Source organism: Balaenoptera ricei, chromosome 8 (assembly GCF_028023285.1).
Source record: "Balaenoptera ricei isolate mBalRic1 chromosome 8, mBalRic1.hap2, whole genome shotgun sequence".
NCBI lineage: Eukaryota > Metazoa > Chordata > Mammalia > Artiodactyla > Balaenopteridae > Balaenoptera > Balaenoptera ricei.
Window position 1 is genome coordinate 51,445,795 of NC_082646.1, and position 17,652 is coordinate 51,463,446.

Sequence of the window (17,652 nt, forward strand, 5' to 3'; positions counted from 1 at the left end):
GTAATAAAGGCTGCTGTCCTTGTGATGTGATTTGGGATCTTCTTGTAAATCTCTTCCTCCCCACCAATCGCATCTGGGACCATCAGTATCTTTCTCATTCACCACTGTGTCCTCAGTGCCTACACAATACCTGGCACTATATAGTACATGCTCAATAAATATTGGTTGAATATGTGTGTGTGTAATTATATCTTTCAACTAATATTTGAGATCTTATCATTGGTGATCAATTTTGTTTAGACCTTGCCTTCTTACTGGTGTTCTTTTTTTTTTTTTTTTTAATACAAATATGCCTGTGAATGACAGGCTGTTTCTTAGGTTGATTAAATTTGAATTGATTATATTTATAGCAGGAGAAATGAGAGGACATGAGAAGACACAGAATTCTCATGGGACAAGATCACTGGAAAGGATGAGGGAAAATATGGATACTGACAGCAGAGGTGTCATTATCAACTTCCCCACTTCTAAAATTCATTCGTTTATTTATGAAACATATATTAAGTGCCAACTCTGCCTGGCACCATAGCAGGCAGTAAAGATACAAAAATGAGTAAGATAGGATTTCTCCCCTCAAGTGATTCATGATTTGTAGATAGAAATAAACATTTAAACAAAATATTTCCTCCTTTTCCTCACTTCCCACAACCAATCCATCAGTATATCTAGTAGATTCTAATTAGCCCTTTCATCTGTCCCTTTCTCTTTATCTGATTGCCACTGCCACTAGTCTAAACCAGGCCACCATGTCTTTTATCAAGATTATGTAATAGACTCTAACAATAATCCTTGCTTTCTTTTTTCTGAACTCCCCTGCACCCCAAATCTATCCATGTCTGCACATCTCTACACTGTACCTTGAGAACTCTTTCTAAAATATTATTCTAGTTTTGAATACTACAATGGCTTTCCATTGTCTTTAGGTTCAAGTCCAATTCCTTAACATGCCTTGCAAGGGCCTTCAAGACTTGATCTCCACTCCTCGCCTCACCAGCCGCTAAACTGTTCCTGGAACACTTCTCCCTCTCTTTATTCACCTGGCTAACTTCTATTTGACCTTCAGATCTCAGCTACCTCAGTTGCTCCAAGTTTTCCTCAGCCTCCCTAGCCCCAACATGATTCTCCCATTATATACTGCTGCAACACCCGATATTTCACTTGCCATAGGACTTATTATACTGAATTTTACTAGTTTGTTTTACTATCTCCCCCCATTAAGCTGTAAAGCTACCTCAGAATGGACATTAGTCTTAAAAAATGGGTAAGGCACTCAGACAAATGTGGCATCTGGAGGTGGCTATTCCAGGCAGTGGGAGAGGCCTGAGTCATGAACTTGCATGGAGTTTGAAGAAACTATAATGTTATAGCAAGAGACATGGCTGGGGAGGTGAATAACAACCAGTTGTGGAAAGACTTATGTGTTATGTGAAAGTCTTTGAGCTTTATCAAAAAAGGCAAGTGGACTCAATCTGCGTTCCACAGAACCCTGTGAATAGTGCTGTCACTGGACCACAAAAAGCCTTTATGTGATTTTTATGTGATTTAGAAAAAGATACTTCAGCAGACACCGGTCAATGCCAGGGCACTTGGCCTGGAGAAAGGGCATGCCCTGGATTTCTTTCAGTACTCACCAGTCCCTGCTCAGTCACACTTTCCTGTCACATGATGCCCTGACTCTGGATTCCTCAGAGCCCTCTGTGGAGTCACAAACAAGGGACTTCCAACAGACTCTGCTGTGATTCCCTTCCCTCCCCGCCGCAGAAATCACAGAAAGTCTGCCTTTGTTATATGCAGACAATTATAAATGTACATTATGTACCTTCTGAGTAAGATTTCATTTGAAGAAAGGGTTTCTTTGCTTATATTTTTTAAATGTTTGAAAATCTGCTGTAGGCAGTGGAAAGCAATCAAAGACTATTAAATAGGGGAATAAAGCAATCAGGTGTATTTTCAATAACCCCATTCTGGCAATAAATTGGAAGATGGACTGTAAAGGACAAAACTAGAAACAAGGAGACTGGTTACAAATTTTTTTTCCAGAATCTGGGTGACTGACAATAAGAGCCACAGTAGGATAAATGAGTATAAAGAAGAGTTTAAATCTAAAAAACTGTGTGACAGATTGGACGTCTGGCTGAGAGAGAAGGAGGACTCCCCATTTTTGGAGATGGAATGATTTACTTTGATAGAGAATAAAAAGTAAAGTACGTAGTTGTCCATGGAGAGAGAATAAGCATAATTTGGCATTCTGCTGCATTTGAAGTACATTCCAGACTTCCAAGTGGAGCTAGGTGGCAGGCTGAGTTAGCCTTGAATTTAGATTTATAGAACACCAGAGTTAGAAAAGAATTGTAAAATCATTGAACTCAACTTAAACAGAGACAAGAAAAAAAATGCCTTACTTAAATGGAAAGTGTGAGGATTAGAATTCACATCTGGTTTATAACTCACTGTTCTTCCCACCATACCATGCTCCTTGTGCTTCTCAACTTTTCACTAAAATGTTCATCGATATCACATAGTCAAATCAAATTAGAATCAGAAAATGTAAAATTATCGATTTCATATATGCTGATCCATATCAATTTCTGGGATTGGAGTAAATCTTAGTAGAGGAAAATAGAAAATCAAATCCAACATTTGAAAATGTATTTCTTAATGTATAGTACTTAATTATAGGTTCTACAGGGGTACCAGATCGATCTGTAGCTTTTTCATGAGAATCTACCATGCATTTGCATTTCAGGCATTATAGGCAATGAAGACTTGTGTGATTAGGAAACATTTCATGAGGCTGGAGAGTGTGAGCTTGCCTTTGAATGAGGCTGGTTTGAGGTAGGCATTTGGGAGGCAGAAAGCACCATGAAATAAAATGCAGAGACAGGAATGAGCTTGTTATATTTTCAGGACAATGAAGATGTGGATTGACTGAAGCAGGAGTTTGAGAGGTATAAGAAGACGCTAGGTTGAGAAGCCCTTCAATGACGCTCATTCATTCTTAAGTGACAACTGTATAGCGGACACTAGGAATACAAGGATAAATTAACCACAGCTTTGATTTGATATAGGTTAAGTGACTCGACGAATTTTGAGGGAGAGGAAATAATGATAGGGTTGCTTTAGGAAACTGAAGCTGAGCTGGGCTTGCCTGTGGGATGACGTAAAGAGGGACTAGGTAACCTGGCATCAGGAAAACTAGCTAGAAAGCTACTTCATTAATCCAGATGGGAGGCAGCAGGACCTCGTTTCTTGAAAGTTGATATGTAGTCCTGTCTGTGGACAGAGTATTGGACTGAGTGGGCTAAGTAATCTCCAGTCCTATGATCCTTTCCCTCTGAAATCCCTACTTAGTGCCTCTTTTCCATGTTGCATTCACCGAGTTACCTGGCTTGAGATTTGTTACTGGACTCTCTCCTTTTCTGGGAAAGTGCCGAAAGACCAATCACTGACTCTAAAATAGCAATTTCTTCCCCCGTTGTGGTAAAGCTGTGATTTTTCCCAGATGACAGCTGCAGAGAATCCTGGAAGGGTTTTATATACGGGAAATGAAGTGGCAAATGGAGAGAGAAAAACAGTATATTCACTGTAGGAGATGGCTTCTACGGATCATAAACTCAAGTTACTCAAGTCAGAGACGAGAGCAGGAGCCCTATTTTTAAGATGTAGAATGGAGTGGCTATCAGTTGGCCTTTGCTGTAGGAAAACAGTAGGGAAAAGAGTCTGATAGAAAATGAGTGCTGGAAAATGGCTCTCACACACAGTTTCACGTGGTATGGCAGCTGTGGTCTCCTGGTCCATATTCCCTTAGAGACTTCATTCCAAATAATGAAGAGCTGCAACATTGAAGGGATTGGGTTCAGAGTCAGAGCTCAGAACTTCCAGCACAGTCACCTGGGTCTACATAAGACTGAGTAGTCCTGTTCATTTTAGAATGAACCACACACTAGCCAAGTAGAGTGACCCTTCAGAACCTTGAGCAGTGGTTTTCAGAGTATGTCCCAGACCAACAACACCAGCATTACCTAGAAACTTGTTAGAGAAGTGAATCCTCTTTCCTGCTCCAGACCTACTGAATCAGAAACTTTTTGGCAGTGGAGCCAGCAATCTATGACTTAAATCCTTCAAGTAACTCTAATGCACGCTAAAGTTTGAGAACCCTTTCTAAATCTAGTTTTAAAGTATAGAAATCTGATTCTAAAGTTGAGAACTAGATTTTCTTTAAGAAAAAAATTTAGGTTTTTGTTACTTGGCTCGGCTTTACCACTTTCTAGTATGATCCTTAATCCTACTGATGGTTAGCAATTGAGATTGGTCCTTAATTATGTCCCCAAATTATTTTTAACAAACTAGAGAGATATGGATGGTGCAGTGCATAAGCTTTGCGATTACCTAGACAACACTTACTGTCATTATAGACCTCTTTTAGCTTCAGTTTTCGTTGTAAAATGAAAGAAGCAATATCTACCTTTCAAGGTTTCTGTTTAGATTAAACAGATTAAAGAATATATACGTAGTACATAGTGTAAATATCTCCCATTATGTACCAAGGATTATACCGTTTGAATAAACCAGAGACCACAGTTCAGTATAATAAGCACAGTTTAGTGCTTTTATAAATACTGTACTTTTATAAACACAGTACGTACGCCTAATTAAATTTGAATAGCAGATAAACACAAGTAATTTTTAAGTATAAATATGTCCCAAACATGGTACAGAACGTACTTACACTAAAAAGTGTTTATCTGAATAATAATTATTATTGTTTTTATCTGAAATCCAAATTTAACTGAATGTCCTATACTTTGATTTGCTAGGTCTGGTAACTTCATAATATTTTGTACTGGCTACCTAGTAGAGGGACACTGGACCAGCCAGTTGAGCCAAGGATGACTTCCCAGGAGACCAGATAAACTTGAATTAAGTATTAAAAGGAAAATAGGAATGAGGTAAGGGAGACAGTGCATGCAAAGTGCTGGTCACAAAGTCTGCCTGTATCAGTTAGAAATTTTTGTTGATGAGTAACAAAGATCCACCTGAGCTTACTTAATCAAAAAGGGGAATGAATTAGAAGGACACTTGAAATATCTTCTGAAATTCAAGGCTGGATTGGACAACCATGGACTGAAGCCCTTACTTCTTTCCAAAAATTTGCTTTATTCCCATCTTCTTGCAAATAAGCTTTTGCTACTTTTCAGTCAGTGTGGAAGAAAATGGCCCCAATATGAAGCTTTCAAACTTCTATTTCTTCTGTTTAGATAGAACCTCTGAATCTCATCGTTTCAATTCCAGATTCCCCAAAACAGGACTGTCAGACTTGACAAGTGATCCATGATAAGCTGTATGAACTGTCACTCTTCCTGCAACCCTGTGAATGTTTGGTAAAGAAAAAGTCCTAGTAGATATTACTACATCAACTCATATCTGATTCTTCCAAATCATCAGTCCTTTACCTTTCCTAGAAAACTGTTAAATTATGCTGATTTTTATTATTTTATTCTCAATTTTAATGGACTAATAGCACCTAGTGAGGTCAATGAAATAAATGGTTTTTTAAGGTGAGAAGTTTCAACAAGGAGGAACCTTAGCTGGTGGAACTTTAAATATACCCGGTGAACCCACATGTGCTTCATGAGAGGATACAGGAAGACAGCAGACAGACACAATTAAGTAGATTTAGAAAAGGTCATAATGATTTGAAGCCATTTGGGTCAATCTGTGTGTTTGTGTGTGTGTGTGTGTGTGTGTGTGTGTGTGTGTGTGTGTGTGTGTGCGTGTGTGTGTTGTGTTGTTTTTTCCTTTTCTCTGGTAACGTAAAGCATCTGTCTTTTCTTAAATAAACTTTTGAGTGTCTATTATTTGTTCTTAACCTACCTTTAGTGACTCTAGGAATAAAAGAAAAGTAAGGCATTTTTGCTACCTTAACCTTGAGAGCCTTTCTGGTATCCTTATAGTTCACATAAAATCTATGCAATTATTCTTTTTAAACAGATTCTGATTTTTATAAATCATTGATCTCTTTAAGCACAGACAGTATAATTCCCAGCCAGTGTTTTCCATTTGATAATGCATTGTTACATTTCATCCAGCACATTAAACATTGATCAGCTTTCTCCATGATGTGGCCCTTTGGTCTATAATTAATTCATCTATTTGACCAAAGAGAGTAGGACTGAGTGGAGATGATAAAGAATAAGCCAATCAAGACCCCAACCCACCCCATCTTAATAACCAGTAAGTTTCAAAATTAAGCTGTAGACCTGTGACCTAAAGCCTCCTTTTGAATCAAGCCTTGAGTGGTCTGAGTGGCTGGATGTGTTTACAGGTGTGGAGTGGGGCAAGGACAGAGTAGGCCCGAGCTGGTGCGAATTCTGCCAAGTGTGCTGATCTTTAGAAGCTTTCTCTAAGGCTACCATAAAGCTATAGTTTATATTAGAACTGACTATTTTCTTGATGGTAGGGGAGAGGGAAGATGAAAGGGGAATAGAGCTACACTCCACAAAACAAGACTTACTTAAAAGCCTTATTTTTACATTTTTCTTCCCCCAAGTCCCATTCATTGCATCTCTTTCTCTCTTCTCCATATAAAATTTCAAAAATACTTTCAGTACCTGATGGTAGCCCTCTCTTCCTTTCCGTCCCTTTAGAATTTTTTTTCCCTCCACTATAGTCTTTTCACATCCTTTCTCACGCAAATTGTTCTTGCTTTTTTCATGACTATAATAGCTTACCATTTTTCAGGCACTGTGCTACATATTTCACATATATTATTTAATCCGTACAGCAATCTTATTATACCTATTTTCACATGCAAAAGCTGAAGCTTTGAGATGTCAAGTGACTTGCCCAAAGTCATGCAGCTCCTGAGTTCTAGAGCTGGGACAAGATCCCAGTCGTGTCTAGGTGTGGCCAAGGCTCCCAGGCCCATGTTCTTAGGTTCTCTGCGATGATGTATGTCCATTATAGAACTTTTGGAAGAAACAAAAATAGAAATATGCTTTTTAAAACATCCGAATAGGCACATTGTGCTTGCGCATGGAAGGCGGGAAGTCAAGTCGGAGGCGGAGGTGACTCTGCTTCCATTTCTGGTTTTGCTCAAACGTTTGGGTTTTCTTCGTGGCCACCCAAGATGAACCGATTCTTCAGGAAAGTGAAACCCAAGGCTCCGCCGCCCAGCTTGACTGACTAATTGCATTGGCACGGAGGACAGCAGGGCAGAATCCATTGACAAGAAGGTTTCTCGGCTGGATGCTGAACTAGTGAAGTATAAGGATCAGATCAAGAAGATGAGAGAGGGTCCTGCAAAGGTATGAGCAGCAGCGGGACAGTCTTGCCCAACAGTCATTTAACATGGAACAAGCCAATTACATCATCCAGTCATTGAAGGACACCAAGACCACGGTTGATGCTATGACACTGGGTGTAAAGGAAATGAAGAAAGCATACAAGCAAGTGAAAATCGACCAGACTGAGGATCTACAAGAGCAGCTAGAGGATGTGATGGAAGATGCAAATGAAATCCAAGCAGCACTGAGTCGTAGTTACGGCACCCCAGAATTAGATGAAGATGACCTAGAAGCAGAGTTGGATGCACTGGGCGATGAGCTTCTGGCTGATGAAGACAGTTCTTATTTGGATGAAGCAGCAGCTGCACCTGCAATTCCAGAAGGTGTTTCCACTGACACAAAGAATAAGGATGGAGTCCTGGTGGGTGAATTCGGATTGCCACAGATCCCTGCTTCGTAGACTTGCACCATTCAAGTACATCATGTAAAATAAACACATATTCTGGGACTAGGAAATATTTATCTTTCCAAGTTTGCCATAACAGATTTAGGTTTCTTTCCTTTCTTTGGAGGAAAAGTTAATTACATTGCTTTCATTTTTTTTCCGTTAAGAGATTCATTGCTTGAAGGAAGCTTTCTTCATACTAAATTTTTATTCCTTTTCTTTTATCAAAGACTAACTTACTTAAAATTATCATTGGGTATGTACAACTTCATTCCTTAATAATAATTTTGAAATAAAACCAAGGAAATGGGAATCTTTAAGTTCTATGACAGCATATCTCTACAATCTCAAATTGACCTGATAAATTGATGACAAAGACGAGATTAGTGGGACTGTCCATATTATGATTCAAAACCATTTTCTCTTGTGGTATTATAGGTTGGTTAAAGTGATGGCCTTTTTTGGTGAGTTTTGTTGTGTCTTGTGAGTAAATCATTACTGTGTCCAATATTGGAATGGAATTACCACTACTGTATCATGGGTGGCTATTTTGATTCTGTGGTTCCTTCAGTATTACAGCGGACTTGTAATCAATAATGAATATTTCTTGATATTTAATGTATAGGACATTTATTTATACTCAATAAATATTTTTCAAAAGGAAATCCATAATCTCCACATCCACAGAGAACCAGAGCTGAAACTTTACCTTTTCTCCCACTATTTTTTAATACATAATAAACAGATTTTTTTTTTAAATTTTAACACAAGCATTTAGTGATTATTTTTAATGAATTAACATCCTTAAAATTGTATAAAATCACAAATCTTGTTTTACAATAGAACATACTTTAATACCTATGAATGAGAGTAGATATTACATGCTATTTTAGATATCTTCAAAGTAGAACAAATAATTTTTAAGTATTAGTTGACTTTTCAGTGATACTATATCATATTACAGAATATGAGTTTAGTGCAAATTTTTTTCTTTTGGCCGCATCACGCGGCTTGCAGAATCTTAATTCCCTGACCAGGTGTTGAACCCAGGCCTTCAGCAGTGAACATGCCGAGTCCTAACCACTGGACCGCCAGGGAATTGCCTGCTTAGTGCAAATTTTAGATGTGATTCTGTGGACATGTTAGTGATGAAATGTACTTTTTGTTTCAAAGATATTTTCTGCAAGGAAATGTACCAGAGTGTCCAAAGGAAAATAAGACTAGGAAAAGATTAAAATTAATCTTTTAATTTCATGGACAATACTGGTCCACAAAAAGGATATTGTAGACTTATATCCGAAACAGCAAGCCCTGAAAGAGTGAAACCATCAACTTAATTACGTGGGTACAGTAGGGAGAAAGTTTGTATGTAAATGGCTTTCTAATACAGTGTCTCAGAAATACGATAAAGACTTCACTTTTCACTGAAACAGTGTTATTTGAGTTTGAAGCTAGTGGTATATTTATGTTTCAGAATGAATTCCAGTGCTGCCTTTACTCATGGAGATTATCTGCTGGTAGAGAAAGCAAATTAATTCTAAATAGCCATGACCCTCTAGCCAAATGCTATTTCAAGTGATTGGGAGGAAGGAAAGTTGAGTTCCCTAGTTTGGCTTGATATTCTTTTCTGTTTTAAGAATTTGAATATAAACTTCTCCCCTCACATTCCCTTTTTTTTTTTAAACAATCAACTCTGAGTAACTTTGTATCAGCATAGGCTCCAGGAAAGGACAAAACTAGATTGGAATCGTATTGCTGCCCTCACCAACACTGTGACCTTGTCAGTAAGATTTCATTGTCTGTAAAATAAGAACCTATGTTTTATAAATGGTTTGATTTCAACACAAGCAAATAAGTGAAGTCACTAAAATGATATATGGCACATAGTAGACCCTTTAAAAATTTCCATTTCCATCCTATTTACCTTTCAACAAATTCTGAGCACAGCGTCTTTGATTCACCTATCAATAGCTGCAACTCTCTCATATATGGTACGTTACAGTTTACGCATACATCCATATATTTATCTGTCTGGTTACTCCTCTCATTAACTCTAGGCATGCTTACTCTCTATTCATGGGAAACTGAAGTTCAAAAAGATGAAGTGACCACGGTCGCACAGCTGATACACAGCTGGGACTCAAATCCAAACCTCCTGACTGCTAGTCCGGTGGGTTTTTTTAGTGCACTAAAGCTGCCTACTTTGTCCACATGTTCAGAAAAAAACATCTGATTTAGGCTGTGATTTCCTCACCCCAGCATTTGACAATTAAGGATTCCAGTGTAGACAAAAGGAAAAAATTTAGTAGAGTTTGAATAGATAGAGCATCCAGAATTTTCTCTTTAATGTCAGCCACTCCCTTCCATGGAAAGCAGGGTTTTAATATATGATTAGTATGCTGAGCATAGGGTGATGGTAAACATTATGTTTTTGCATTATCATGAGATGACAAAATTACCCACTCTCAAAGGACCAGCTGCTGCAGGGCGGCTGGCACCCGTGATGCCTACATTCTCAAAACTATTTTAATTGGTAGTTTTCCATGATTTTTTTTAGTCAGTCAAAGAGGAAATGTCTGTATAAACCTATTAAAGCCATAGCATCTGTTATGATGAAATGACACCACTGAATCTTAGTAAGTGAGATTGTTCTAGCTCAAGAATTTGAAGCTAATCAGGGTTCTTATTGAGCCAAGAGATCCTATCACTCAGTTCCACAAATAGGTATAGAAAAGTTATGAACAAAAAAGATAGGAAAATTCTTCCCATACTTTTTATATATTTCCACTACCGTGTTATAATTTTAAATTGATGTGCACAACATACATGAAACTATTCATCACATTAGATGTATGTGTACTAAGAGGAAAGAACAAATTTTGAAATAAGACCTAGGATCATATCCAATCTCTAATCAAATTGCTGACAGCTTTAGACAAAGAACTTAACCACTTGGAACAACTCTTATCTGTGTAATATGGGTAATAGATCTTATGCCACAAGACTATGGAAGGAATCCAATAGTTAAGAATATTACAAATCAATAAACTGTGCACTGCTACCAATAACAACCATTTATTAGGTGCTTATTACATACTGGGGTCTGTGCTAAGGACTTATATGTACATTACCGCATTTAATCTTCCTCATTACCACATTTAATCTTCCCCAAAGTCTTTATCGTAGGTATTACTATTATATCTATTTTATAGATGAGACGATGGAGGCTTAGAGAAGTTAAAAAAAATTATCAATGTTTACAAACTTAGGAAATAGAGGGCCCAATAATTGAACTTAGACTTGCTCTTTCGTTCATTTAACAAAGATTTGCTGAAGAATAGATCACCTGAACAAAATCAGGCACTGTTTGGAAGAAGGAAGTGGGGAATGGAATGGAAGGTGGTTAGGCAACCAACCATGTCCACTTTATCCTGGCCACTGTGGAGAATGAGTTGGAAGGTGACAAGAGAGGATCGGAGAGACTAGGTAGGAGGCTGTGGAAGTAGTTCAGGTGAGAGATGACGTTGACTTCAGCCAAGGGGGTAGCACTGGAGATGAGGAGCCTGGATGGACTATAGATATACTTCACGGGTGGAGCCGAATGGGTGGTGGGAGGAGGGGTCAAGCAGGGGTAGCCCCTTATCTCTTACTCTGAGCAACACAGCAAACTGGAATGGGGAACACGAGAACGGATCTGTGGAGTGAGGGGAAGAACTCCTTCTAATCTCAAGTCTTACACCCTTAACCATTATTAATATTCTCACTAGTTATTATTGTGAATATAAAAGAGATTTACAGTTCATGGCCACTATGAACTATAAAGTATCTAGAAAGCTTAATGCAAAAGTCAGCTTGTTCCTTCCCATGAAAAAAATGTCAGACAGGAAAAGTCTAATGTAGGCCGTGTCATAATTCTTAGTTTTCAAAGAAAGTACCTAGGACAAGGATTGAGATTTTATTTGAATTTTGTGAAATCTGAACTTTAATCCCTATAATATCGTGGAATGAATTTGAGGGGGAAAAAAAAACACTGGGAGATAATTTGCCAGAAAGCTAACATTATTTCAGATGATTGAATCATGTATATAGTTTTTTTCTTTCTACATGTTATATTTTTCAGATTCTCTAAAATGATTATATATTACTTTTTTTTTTTAATTAATTTATTTATTTTTGGCTGTGTTGGGTCTTCGTTTCTATGCGAGGGCTTCCTCCAGTTGCGGCGAGCGGGGGCCACTCTTCATCACGGTGCGCGGGCCTCTCACTATCACGGCCTCTCTTGTTGCGGAGCACAGGCTCCAGACACGCAGGCTCAGTAGTTGTGGCACACGGGCCTAGTCGCTCCGCGGCATGTGGGATCCTCCCAGACCAGGGCTCGAACCCGTGTTCCCTGCATTGGCAGGCGGACTCTCAACCACTGCGCCACCAGGGAAGCCCCATATATTACTTTTATAGTTAGTAAATTAAAATTTTAAGAAAAACTAATTTATAAAGTTACATTTGCTATGTCTATATAGTCTATGGGAGTAAGTTCTGAGAACCACTCAAATTGTAACCCTCAGTCAAGCCAATTAAAAGCAATCAAAATGCTGATGTGACTGGCAGAGACCTTAAAATATGTGTCCTTCTAACTGCCCCCTATGTGATGCTGTCCCAGTCAGAGCGGACTGGAGTTCAGGATGGGACCTGACCAGTAGGGTGGTCAATGTTGGGAAAACTGTGAAGGCTGAGGAGTTCAAGGTTTTCTTGATTTCCTTCATTTGAAGTATTTCTTCCAAATATAAATATTTTTTAATTGCCTATACCTTTTGCCTCCCCACATCTTAAGGTTAGATACTCATAAGATTCTTCCAGAAATTCTCTTAGCCACTCCTGACCTTTGCCTCTTTTCCTTTCTTTCAGGGTCAATGATTGTATCTTACGGGTGAACGAGGTGGATGTGTCAGAGGTTTCCCACAGTAAAGCAGTGGAAGCGCTCAAAGAAGCAGGGTCTATCGTTCGGCTGTACGTGCGTAGAAGACGACCCATTTTGGAGACTGTTGTGGAAATCAAACTGTTCAAAGGGCCTAAAGGTAATAGACACATAAATAACTCACAATAGAACACCAGTGACAACCTATTTGGCTAAAGATTATGCCATAACCCATCTATGTAGTCCATTCTTTTATTGTCTGATATTCAGCGTTTACCATGAGTTTTGAAATCCTATGATAATGGTAGGTTTATACGTAGAGTAAAAGAAACCAATACTGTAAATATGAACTCAGAGAAGGAAAGGATAGATTTCTGAAGAAATTTTCTTATAAACAATAACAACAACCATCTACATTTTTCTATAAATTTTTAATCTTACCGTATCATCATGACTTAGCTGGCATGTTAATACTTTCTAACGTTTCAAATGTAAATGGTAACCTCCCTCCTTTAGTAAAATAGTAATGTGAAAAATAATAATTGAAATAGCCTATCCTGAAATAATTATTATATTTTTATGACACTTGTGATTTGTTTTGATTTTATAATACTCTTATCTGTTGTATTCAAGTACTACATAACATTTTATACTTGCAATAGTCAAAATAAGTTAAAATTTATTTTTCTGAAATGTTCACAAATCTCTTGAGGTAATTGCAGTTACCCTGGGGAATCACATAAACAGTAAGATGAATCATTATATTAATTTTTAAGAATAGTCCTTTGAACTTTGCTCTTCAGAATGATGACATTTAATATTAACAGTATTTCAAATATTTTAGAAAAATTAAATAATTGGCTTGAGTATTTTAAATATTTTAAAAGATTTTGACTACAGAGTCACTATACTCTTTTAGTAAATTATTTCTCTTTCCCTTAAAATCTGTGTAATCTCTAATGCTAGATGTGATTTACAAATAAGCACACCACCTTCTCTGCGAGGTAGTGGTGGGTGGTGTTTAAGATCTCAGACCCAAGAGTCAGGCAGGACTGAATTTAAAAGCCTGGTTCAGCCACTTACTAGCAGATTGACGTTGGTTAGACCAACCCCCTTATTAAATGGGGATCATAATGGTAGCATCCCATTGGGCTTATGAGAATTAAACATTTAACTAATAGCTGGCAAGTGGTGAGCAGAAAAGCTTGCTGGTTGAGTGCAGACTCCAGAGCCAAAGTGCCAAAGTTGGAATCCTAGCTCTGCAGCGCACTAGCCGTTTGACCTTGGGCAAATTGCTTAACCTCTCTGAGCCTTAATTTTCTCATCTACAAAATGCAGGTAGTAATAGCACTTGCCCCTAGAAATGTTGTAAGGATTAGACGAGTCAATATACATAAGGTGCTTAGAATAATGGCTGGCACAAATTGACAACAAGTATTAACTGTACAGTATATACATGTTATTTGTAGTTTGCTCCATATAGTTTCAGCCTTTGCTACAGTTGTTTGGTAATCTAATAAAATAATCAAGGATCCCTCCTGAGTTAAATTCAAATGCGTTAAAATCACAGAATTAATTCTGGGGGAGGTAGGCGGGAAGAAAGGAAGTAAAGTATTTCCATACCACAATGTCTGGTGATATGAAAGAAAAGACCTTCTATCCTACACATGTACTAACATCATATTTCCCATGTGCTTTAAAGTTAAACCAAATGAGCATCCCACTACTTCGATTAAAAAGATATACTATATATAAATAACGTAGATATTTCTACAATTCAATTAACAGCAATTATTCAGCACAGCCTTAAGGCACATACTAGTTGTAAGCACTCAGCAAAGCATTACCATCCATTAGGAAGTCATCGAGTGCTGAGTCACTCGATGACCTCCAGCTGCTCAGCAGAGCACTTAAAGGTTCTAGGGAATCGGTAGCCAAAACTCCTTAATTTTATCAGGAACACATATTTTTGGGATCTCTATCTTTGGTATTAGGGCCCTAGCTGGTTTACTTCTGTCTGAACTATCTTCTCCTTTGAGCCAGGAGTGGGGCAGGAATTGCCCCGGGACAAAGAGAGTGAGATGTGGGGACCAGTGAGCATTAATCGACCAGGAATACCAAGGCAATAACCCAATGAAAATATGCAGCATATGGGTGATGGGCTTTTTGTGTGTGTGTGTGTGTGTGTGTGTGTGTGTGTGTGGCTTATTTATTTATTAACATCTTTATTGGAGTATAATTGCTTTACAATGGTGTGTTAGTTTCTGCTTTATAACAAAGTGAATCAGTTACACATACACATATGTTCCCATATCTCTTCCCTCTTGCGTCTCCCTCCCTCCCACCCTCCCTATCCCACCCCTCTAGGTGGTCACAAAGCACCGAGCTGATGGGTGATGGGCTTTTTCTACTGGGGAAAGGAGAACCAGGAAACTTGTAGAGCGAACTTTACATCCCTGAAAGCAGGCTCCTGCCAAATTCCTGTAGAGGGCTGTGGGCCTATTGGTCCTGTTGGGATTCTGTTGAGTCAGTCATACTTTTTTGTACTGTCACCATACAAAGATCACTGATGGGGATTTGTTTCTCTATATAGAGCTTATTGATTTACAGAGAAAGAAACTGTTTTAGTCACTGTTTAAATCCCTGATGCCTTTCCCTGTGCCTTGAACGCAGGAAGTGCTGAATCAGAGTAAATTGGATTCTACACTAAATCTGATGATACCTTGCGGTCTTAACCTCCCTTGGCACCTTTATTCTTTATTTTTGAATGATGATATATTTTTTTTTAATTTCTGTCAATGTTTAACTCATGCCATGGAAACTCTTATGCAGTGGAGACAATGAAGATGAATCAGATGTGCTTCTAATGGGAGAATCAGAAAGTTCTAATGCGAGAGAGAGACATAAAGCCAACTCACTTTAATGCTAGACAGAATGAAATCAGCTCTGTGGTTGAACTTGAGCCATGATTCCAATTGAACAAAGAGGAAGATGTGATTCATCTTAATCAGGAGATCCAAAACGCTCCAGAGAATTTAAAATTTAATATGTGCTTTCAGACCCTTATCTTCCCTTCACTGAGCGTGTGGGCATTCTCAATAGTAAATATCAACACTCTTGCCAACTGGGCTAACTAGCCTCAATTTTGAGTATATAATACAGAGCTAACTGAATGTGTTCATTAATTTAGTTCTTCAGTGATTCAACAAATATTTATTAAGTATTTATTGTGGACTTGACACAGACCCAGACAATGAGCATTCACAAAGAAAACAAGAGAGAATTCTTGCTCAGGAAGATTATGGTCTGATGTAGAAAACACCTATAATATAAATTGGGAAACATGCTATGAATGAGCATAAATGATTAAGGAGGCACGAATTAAATAGTGGGTCAAAGAAGACTTCCCTGAGGAAGTGCCACTTAAGCTAAACTTTGAAATACAAATAAAATTAGAAGTTAGCTGGACAAAGAGTGGAGGAGAGTATCCAGACAGAAGTAAAAAGCATGTGTGTATGAAGGCCCCAGTGTAGGAAAGATCTTCGTACCTTCCAGGAACTGAAAGAAGTCAGTTGTGATCGAAGTTTAATGACAAGATAGTGAATGACACGAAATGATATTGTCAAGGTGAGCAGGGGCCAGATCTTGTACAGCTTCGTTGACCGTATTTACAGATTTGTTATTTTATGTCAAGTGCAATGGGAAGTTCTTGCAACATGTTCAGCATGTGATATGGTCAAATTTGTTGTTTTTAGAAGATCACTCAGCTGCTGTAAAGAAAATGCATTGAAGGGGGCAAGAGTGGGAACAGAGATCAGTTAGGGGACACTTGGAGAAGTTAGAGAAAAATGGATGGTGAAGATATGTGATGCCACTTATTGGTAATCTAGATGTGGGGTATGTCCAAGGTTGAGGCCCTTGGACATACTCTAATTGGTCCTTCTAATAGAGCAATCTAATGGATTGGGGTGCCATTTGTGAGATGGGGAAGGCTGTGGAGGAACCCCTATGGGGACTCTACTGGACATGTTGAAAAGACTGTGAAGATTCTGAAAAGGAGGCAGAACTAGAAAACGTCTGTCTGAAAACCCTCTTAATACTCTGAATTTTTCCCATTTTTTATGAAATATCTGGAGTTGGGGAAATACCTGAATAATTGACTTTCTCACTTTTACCAATAGTCTTTAATATAAAAATCATGAATATGGCTACTTTAGCTATTTTGAACAGTTATAAGCCTTTAGTAGATCTATTTTATAGACATTCTTAATGCCCCAGACCGTTTTTGTTTGGGGATTATTTTTGGTTTTGTTTATTTGTTTGTACATAGGACAGAAGGTAAACAGTGTTACTCCTTTTTGTTATATAGATGCAATGTTAAGGGATTCCTTGAAAAAATAATTTGTGGTAGAATTAAATTTACAGTTTTCCAATTTATACCCTTATGTTTATTCCACCTATTGTACAAATCACTAATTCTGAGATGATCTTTGATGTATGTGATTTATCTTTATAGCAGTACTAACCTTCCCAATATTCAATTAGAATCATCTGGCTGATGATTTATAGCCATGTATTTCAGTAAGGGATATTTGGGTAATATGCACTACTGATTTAGAATGTCTCTTCTTAACAATATATAAAAATTTCCTTAACCTCACAGTGATAGATTTGGTCATTGCAAGCAGCTGGGGTGTCTGTGTGAAGGCAGTCAGTTGAGAAAAAAATGGCTAATCATGTATAGGAAGTCGTGATTAGGCAAATCCATTTAGACTTGCCAAGCAACCAGAAATATGCGAGGAAGAGAATCTGAAGTGTGCATGTGGTTTCCCAGGAAATAGGTTTATAATAAAAGTCTTTCTAGTGACTTTCCCAAGGACACTCTAAGTCATCATTTCTCAGGAACTAGATAAGTCAACACTTGTAGACTGTTGGTTTCTGTGGCCTAAGCCAAAGAAGCCTAAACCTATATAAGAAATGAGATGCCTTCTAAGATGTTCTTGCTGCTT

The 17,652-nt window shown here is 38.0% G+C and overlaps 1 protein-coding gene and 1 pseudogene across 11 annotated transcripts in view; both read left to right on the forward strand.

The window, feature by feature from the left end:
- Positions 1-17,652, forward strand: part of DLG2 (discs large MAGUK scaffold protein 2) — a 2,071,189-nt gene that overhangs the window by 1,480,411 nt on the left and 573,126 nt on the right. For all 11 annotated transcript variants that reach the window (XM_059930672.1, XM_059930680.1, XM_059930673.1 and 8 more), the window contains one exon: positions 12,634-12,803. In XM_059930672.1, coding sequence (XP_059786655.1) covers positions 12,634-12,803 — 170 coding nt within the window. The remainder of the gene's footprint in view (positions 1-12,633; positions 12,804-17,652) is intronic.
- On the forward strand, positions 7,130-7,909 carry LOC132369756 (charged multivesicular body protein 5-like; annotated as a pseudogene).